The sequence below is a fragment of the Capsicum annuum genome, chromosome 7 (assembly GCF_002878395.1).
Source record: "Capsicum annuum cultivar UCD-10X-F1 chromosome 7, UCD10Xv1.1, whole genome shotgun sequence".
NCBI lineage: Eukaryota > Viridiplantae > Streptophyta > Magnoliopsida > Solanales > Solanaceae > Capsicum > Capsicum annuum.
In genome coordinates, this window is record NC_061117.1 from 3,125,631 (window position 1) to 3,133,084 (window position 7,454).

General features: G+C 36.8%; 1 protein-coding gene across 2 annotated transcripts in view; it reads left to right on the forward strand.

Annotated features, from left to right (window-relative positions):
• Positions 1-4,436, forward strand: part of LOC124899989 (putative late blight resistance protein homolog R1B-16) — a 13,540-nt gene extending 9,104 nt beyond the window's left edge. Inside the window, exon 3 of one of the 2 annotated variants that reach the window (XR_007057529.1) lies at positions 4,112-4,436. Coding sequence is in view for 1 of the 2 variants with exons in the window: in XM_047415121.1 (XP_047271077.1) it covers positions 474-3,368 (2,895 nt within the window). In the remaining variant the exon portion in view is untranslated. Of the gene's footprint in view, positions 1-451; positions 3,965-4,111 lie in introns of those variants that run through there. The other variant, XM_047415121.1, reaches the window with a different exon arrangement.
• Positions 4,437-7,454: the final 3,018 nt, after the last annotated feature.

Genomic DNA, 7,454 nt, shown 5'->3' on the forward strand with positions numbered 1-7,454 from the left:
GGATTCATTCATTTGATTCTTCTTCTTGTTATGTTGTCAAAGATTGCCTCTTTATGCTCTCTTTAGTGTTCTTGCAATTGGGATTCGTTTGATTTTTCTTCTTGTTGACAAGAGGGAGTTGCTCACTTCTAATACTGAGGTTGTGAGTTCGAGTCACCTACGGAGAGGTTATCAAAGATTGCTTTTTTATGCTCTCTTTAGTGTTCTTGTACTTGGGATTCATTTGATTCTTCTTGTTGTTGACAAGAGGGAGTTGCTCGGATAGTAAACACCCTTCACTTCCAACCCTAAGGTTCTGAGTTCGAGTCATAAAGGGAGCAAAAAGGGTTGGAGCTCCTACGGAGGGGTTAGAAAAAGATTCTTCTTGTTAAGTTGTCAAAGATTGCTTTTTAATGCTCTCGTTTGTGTTCTTGCACTTGGGATTCATTTGATTCTTCTTCTTGTTAACAAGATTTGAAGAATAGGGAGGTTGAATGGCTTTTGCTGCTGTGAAAGTTTGCTTACAGACCCTTGATCAGACTTTTAGTTCCAACCCTTTTCTGAATCTTGATAAGGATGAACACTGTCAATTTCTTTCTGAAAAACTTGGTATTTTCAAGAGATTTCTCGAGGATTGGACAAATAAATGTGATGATCTTGGAAAGGTGGAAGATTTGGAGAGACGGATTCGAGATGTGTCTTATAGAGCACAAGATTATGTTGAGGAATTGGCTTTCTTTAGTTGGAAAGACATGGACCTATTGAAGTGTTACGATAGGGTGTATAGCACCAAGGGATGCTTGTCCCAAATCGTGGATGAAACTAAGTTGATTGAATTGGAAGTGATGAAGATCTATGAGCAAATGTCTTGTCATGCAGATGTTAATGCCTCTGAGAGTTATTTGCTTGAAAGTTCACAGGAAAAAAGTCCGGCAGTACAAGACATTGTGGTTGGCTTAGACGATGATGTGTTGGAAATAAAAACGCGGCTTTGTTCTTTCTCGTCAAAGTTAGAGATTGTCTCTCTTGTCGGTATGGGTGGCATAGGCAAAAGCACCCTTGCTAGAATGGTTTATGATGATAGCTTCATTCAATATCACTTCAGTATTCGTGCTTGGGTCACAGTGAAAGACCATCAAGTGAAAGGACTGTTTCTTGGTCTACTGGATGGTATTGTTGAGTTTATCGATGAGATTCATGAGAAACACAGTGAGCAATTGGAAGAAATGTTGTATAGAAAGTTAAAGCATAATCGGTATCTCATTGTCTTGGATGATGTGTGGTCCACAGAGGTTTGGGATAAAGTTAGAAGGTGTTTCCCTGACGACAAGAATGGAAGCCGGATCTTGCTAACTACCCGACTTACGGAAGTGGCATTACTTGCTAAATCTGACAGCGCTCCGTACTGCTTAAAGTTCTTGGATTTGGAGGAAAGTTGGGAGCTTCTATGTCAGAAGGTGTTTGGAAGAAAATTCGACCATTCAGATTTAAAGGATATCGGAAAGAAGATTGCAGAACGATGCCAAGGGCTACCTCTAACAATTCTTGTGGTGGCTGGCCAGCTATCTAAGTTACAAAGGACTAGGATGTGTTGGGAGACTTTTGCAAAAACTGTTGGTTCAACTGTTACCGATGAGTACAAGAAATGCTTAGATATACTTGCTTTGAGTTACAGAAACTTGCCACATCACTTGAAAGCTTGTTTCATTTATATTTGTGCATTTCCAGCAGAGACTGCGATTCGTGTCCAGCTATTGGTAAATCTATGGATTGCTGAGGGGTTCCTAACTACAGGAAAACAAAAGACCTTTGAAAACTATGCGGAAGAATGTTTGGAAGATCTTGTGAATCGGAGTCTTGTTATTGTCAAACAGCGGAAATCCAATGGTCGAGTCAAAAGTTGTGCTGTACATGATCTTCTGAGAGACTTAGGCTTGAGAGAAGCTCAAAGGGAGAATTTTTTCCATTTCCCTGAATTCTTTGCCACAGCCGATGCTCTGCACTGTGGCCGTCGTCTCAGTTACTATACTGCTGCCTCTATTGAAGTTCCCTGGAAGCCATTGCTTCCCCTCTCCCGAACTTTACTTCTTTCCAGTTCCGAGATAGCTCCATGTTTTTGGTCACGGTTGCTTGGTTCTTTACAATATAAATTGTTGAGAGTATTGCGCATAGTACATGTTACCTTCGATTATTTCCCCACTCAAGTTCTGCAACTGGTCCATTTAAGGTATCTTGCTCTGACAGTCAAGGATCCCAAATGCCCTGAATTAATTTCAAGGCTTTGGAACTTACAGACCTTTGTTTTGGATACACGCGGAATCTTGAATCTGCCTAAAACTGTATGGGAAATGGAAAACTTAAGGCATGTATGTTTGGGCAACGGATGTTTTTTACCTAATCCCATGTCTAGCTTCAATGGTTGTAAGGTTTTAACAAATCTACAAACAATAACCTATGTGGACATAATGAGTTGTACAAGAGAGGTCGCCGAGAATGTTCCCAACCTCAAGAAATTGGCGATACAAGGACACGGAGATGGTGCAAGTAGTCATCCATCCTATTACCTCAATAATCTTTTCCACTTGAAGCAACTCGAAAAATTGAAGCTTTGCTACCACAACTTGTCTAGCATGGATTTTTTCCCGTCAAACCTCAAGAAATTGGTTCTGAATCGGTGTTCTCTTTCATGTGGATTTACGAGCTCTCTTTGTATGTTACCTAATCTTGAGATTCTTAAACTAGAGTGTGTAGAATTTGAGCAACACACTTGGAATCTGACCGAAGAAGTGTTTAGTCACTTGAAGTACCTAAAAATGGTCGCTTTTAACCTCAGGGTATGGAACGCTAGCGAGGTAAACTTTCTAAAACTTGAACATCTAGTTCTAGAAAGTTGTTACTCACTAGAAAATTTTCCTCATGAAGTAGGGAACATTTGTACATTACAATGCATTGAGGTGCTTTCGTGTTCAGTGGCTGTTGAAATGTCAGTTCAAAGAGTACAGGAGGAACAAAACAATATGGGAAATGACAGCCTCAATGTTTCTATTCCGTATAAGGGCAGCATCAATGTTTCTATTCCGGATAAGCGCATCGTCGATATTTCTATCCCGGAGAATGACAGCCTCGATGTTTCTATCCCAGAGAACGGCAGCCTCGATGTTTCTATCCCGGAGAAAGGCTGCCTCAATGTTTCTATCCCGGAGAATGTGAGCGTCAGTATTTGCGTCACAGGGAGGGACAGCCTCAAAGTTTCTATCTCGGAAGGGCAGCCTCAATGTATCTATCCCGGAGAAGGGCACCCTCAATGTTTTTGTCCCGGTGAAGGGAAGCCTCAATATTTTTGTCCCGGGGAAGGGCATCTTCAGTATTTTTGTCCCGGTGAAGGGTAGTCTCAATGTTTCTATCCCAGGGAAGGGCAGCTTTTACGTTTTTGTCCCGGTGAAGGGTAGCCTCGATGTTTTTATCCAGGAGAAGGGCGGCCTTAATCTTTCTTTCCAGCATCAATCCTTTTAACAAAAGTCCAGAGACATTAAAAAGGGCAGCCCGGTGCACTAAAGCTTCTGCTATGCACAGGGTCCGGGGAAGGGCCAGACCACAAAGGTGTATTGTAAGCAGCCTTACCTTGCATTTCTGTCGGAGGCTGTTTCCAAGGCTTGAACCCGTGACCTCCTGATCACATGACAACAACTTTGTCAGTTACTCCAAGACTCCCCTTCAAAGTCCATAGACATTCACCAATGAAATTCTTTTAGCAAAAAATATCTACACAAATTTACAACTTTTAGGTTGAGTTGTATTTGGTTGATGCTATAAATAAAAAAGTTTTATGTAATATTTACACCATCCAATAATCCTTACTTGACATAAGTTTGCCAACCCAAAAGCCTGTCAGTTCTGCTTGACCCACCCTCCATCGGGAGGGTCACACTACCTCTGCTTGCTTTCATGTACTTTATTTCTTAGGTAAAAAAGTTCATTCCGGCTAGACTTTCTTCTTCTCTTATCTACGATATAGTTAAGCCAAGATGAAAGTTTTATGTAATACTGGTCGCGATAATAACAACAAATCAGTGTCATTCCATAAACGTGTCTGGAAAAATAGAATATACATAAATCTGTAAGTTCCATTCAGGTTCATAAACTGCTAGTGCAAGTGCAAAGTATCAGCTGTGGCAGAGAGTTCAGGGAAACAAAAGCAAATCGCTCGCCCTTTGAGCCTCACTCAAGCGTAGAGTCTTGCAGAAGATCGTGGACATCACAACTTTTGACTCAACTAGTGGATCGGAGCTACTCTCTTTAACAATAATAACACTTCGATTCACATGAATCAAATGAATCCCAAAGTGCTTACTCAAATAGTGAATATGGTGCGGATTTTGTAAGGGAGAAGAGATGTATATCAGTGTATATTCTTCACACACACACATATATATATATATAATTCGGTATTCGATAAATACTGAATATCAAATGGTATTAATATCTTGTACCAAACCCAATCCCAAATATCAAAATATTGAAATTTTACTCCCAAATACCATACCAAATACCGAATTACCGAATATCAATTACCAAAATTTTTAATTCGGTTCTATATTTCGGTTTTCGGTATTTTATGTCCAGCGCTAGTAGTATGTTTAGTTGAGATTGGGTAGGCAAACAATAAGTTTTGATAAGCGTTTATATGCTTGGGTTGTTTGTTTGTGTGATTGTTTCTTTAATTATAGTTTTCGATCAAATGTATCCATTTGCCGGCGAATGTTTCGAAGTATTATGTATTTAAAGACCGATCGTGATCACATGATATTACAATGTAGCTCGGAATTTTGACTCCAAGTTAGTTCAAGTCACTTCCAATCTTCCATAATTTTGTGAAAACTATCAAAATTTCAATAATCTTTTACTCTTAACAAATGGAAAAACTATAATTCATAAATAAGATATTAAAATATTCTAAGGCGGTGTATTGATAAATCGCGTACCTCCATTTTCCTTTTGTATATAAATGTTTGTTATTACAAACTTTCAAATAAATACAATTTTATAAAGATTCACTAGTAATTTTAGTAACTAATTATTCTATAATCTAATCCGAACATGAGTTTTGTTTTTACAAAATTTAAAATGATTGATATGATCCATGCATTGATAACTATAGTTAGTGAGCAGGCTATGTGGTTCCATTTGGTAGTAAAATTCTTTTATTTACAAAAAAAAAAAAAAATTAAAAAATAAGTACTATTAACCTCCATTTGCACTTGTTTTTGAGAAAAAAATTATACTAATCAGATTATAAGATAGGTTAGTACTGAATTTACAATATATTTTTCTTCGTTTTCGTTGTACTATGATCACGTAGATATAAATTGAGAAAATTTGAAGGAAAAAAATTATGGATGAATAGTCAATTTAATGACTCTATGATCGATGACCTACGTTCATGTGACATTGGCTTTCGATACAAATTAGTTCGTTCAGCCAATTTTTCTTCGTGTTTGTTGTAGTATGATTACGTAGATATAACTCGAGAAAAGTTGAAGGAAAAAAATTATGGACATGTAGTTGATTTAATAACTCTATCGATCGATGACCTATGTTCATGTGACATTGTTATTCGATACAAATTAGTTCGTTCAGCCAATTTTTCTTCGTGTTTATTGTACTATGATTACGTAGATATAACTCGAGAAAATTTGAAGGAAAAAAATTATGGACATGTAGTCGATTTAATAACTCTATCGATCGATGACCTGCGTTCATGTGACATTGTTATTCGATACAAATTAGTTCGTTCAGCCAATTTTTCTTCGTTTTCGTTGTACTATGATTACGTAAATATAACTCGAGAAAATTTGAAGGACAAAAATTATGGACAAGTAGTCGATTTAATAACTCTATCGATCGATGACCTACGTTCATGTGACATTGGCTTTCGATACAAATTAGTTTGTTCAAACAAGGGTCTATTGGAACAACCTTTCTACCTTCTTAAGGCAGGAGTAAGGTTTACGTATATTCTATTTTTCCAGACACGTTGATGGAATGACACTGGTTTGTTGTTATTATCGCGACCAGTAATACCCTGAACTATGACCAAAGTTGCTATGACATACTCCAACTTCACATTTGTGCTGATGCGATACTTTTATTACATAAAATGGGGCGCAAGGTGCCACATCAGCTAAAAAGGATGACAAAAATACGCTAGAATTTAGTTCGGGGTAATAGGACTCCCGTGACGTTGAAGTGTGTCGTAGCAAATTTGATCATAATTTAGGGTACTATATGCTTTACTTTATAATAAATTAATCTATTATAAGCTACTTTATGTTCATGTTTTCTTGTTGCTTGTGATCATCTTCTCTAAAGTCTCTTAATTAAAAAATATTCTTTGATCAAACATTGTATTCATCCTAGCTAATTTTTCATGTAAATCCATAGAGAAAACAATTTGGTAAAGTTAACTAGGAATAACTAAGTATTCTTATGTAAGTTATACATTACAACTTGTACTATTTTATGAGTAATACCTTACAAGTGTGTGTATGTATAGTATAATCTCTTTATTAATCTTTATGCTAATTCAATTTCTTGTTGCTTGTAATCAAATCTCTTAAAAGTTTGTCCTCATCAAATATTTTACTTTCCTAACGATCAAGTTTTCTTTGGAAACCGATTTTTCATGTGTGTTATATTATAAGTTCTATAACAATATTTTGCTATAGCGAGCAAAAAACTATTCAAACAAACAACGTCGTTACAGCAAAGGCGGACCTATCCTTAGGGTAGGAGTGTCTCGGGCACCCGATAATCTGGGAAAAAAATGATATATGTATATATATATATATATCGAGTGTGCATAATTTTTACCTTTTAAATTGTGTATATAGTTATGTGTTAAGAATTCGTGCCCTACTGATTTTCTTATTTTCACCTAACTTTTAATTATCGATGGAACGTGTTGCCTGACGTGTTTCAAGAAAGCAATAAACAGAAAGTAAAGAACACAATGATTTTTACGTGGAAAACACCTGGCTCAAAAGGTGTAAAAAATCACGACATGCACCTCTACAGGATTTAACCTCAACTTCACTAAAAAACTCTGAGCCTCAACAACGACTGATTACAAAACTGTTGTAACCAACAAATAGGAATTATAAACTCTAATTCCTATCATTCAACAACTAGGAATGATAAACTCTAATCCCTATAACTCAATAACTAGGAATTATAAACTCTAATTCCTAACTACACATACACCTCCCAAGGTATGTGTTCCCAAAGTCTCTGAGTTTTCCCCAACTCAAAGACTAGCTCCTAATTCAGTTTATAACACACTGAAATTAATATTACATGAATAGCTCTTAAATTAATATTACATGAATAGCTCAAACACAATGAACAACTCTAAAAATCAACGCTAAAACTCTTAGCTGGATTCTGTACTGAGGACTAGGTTCTTCAACGTGTTTCTT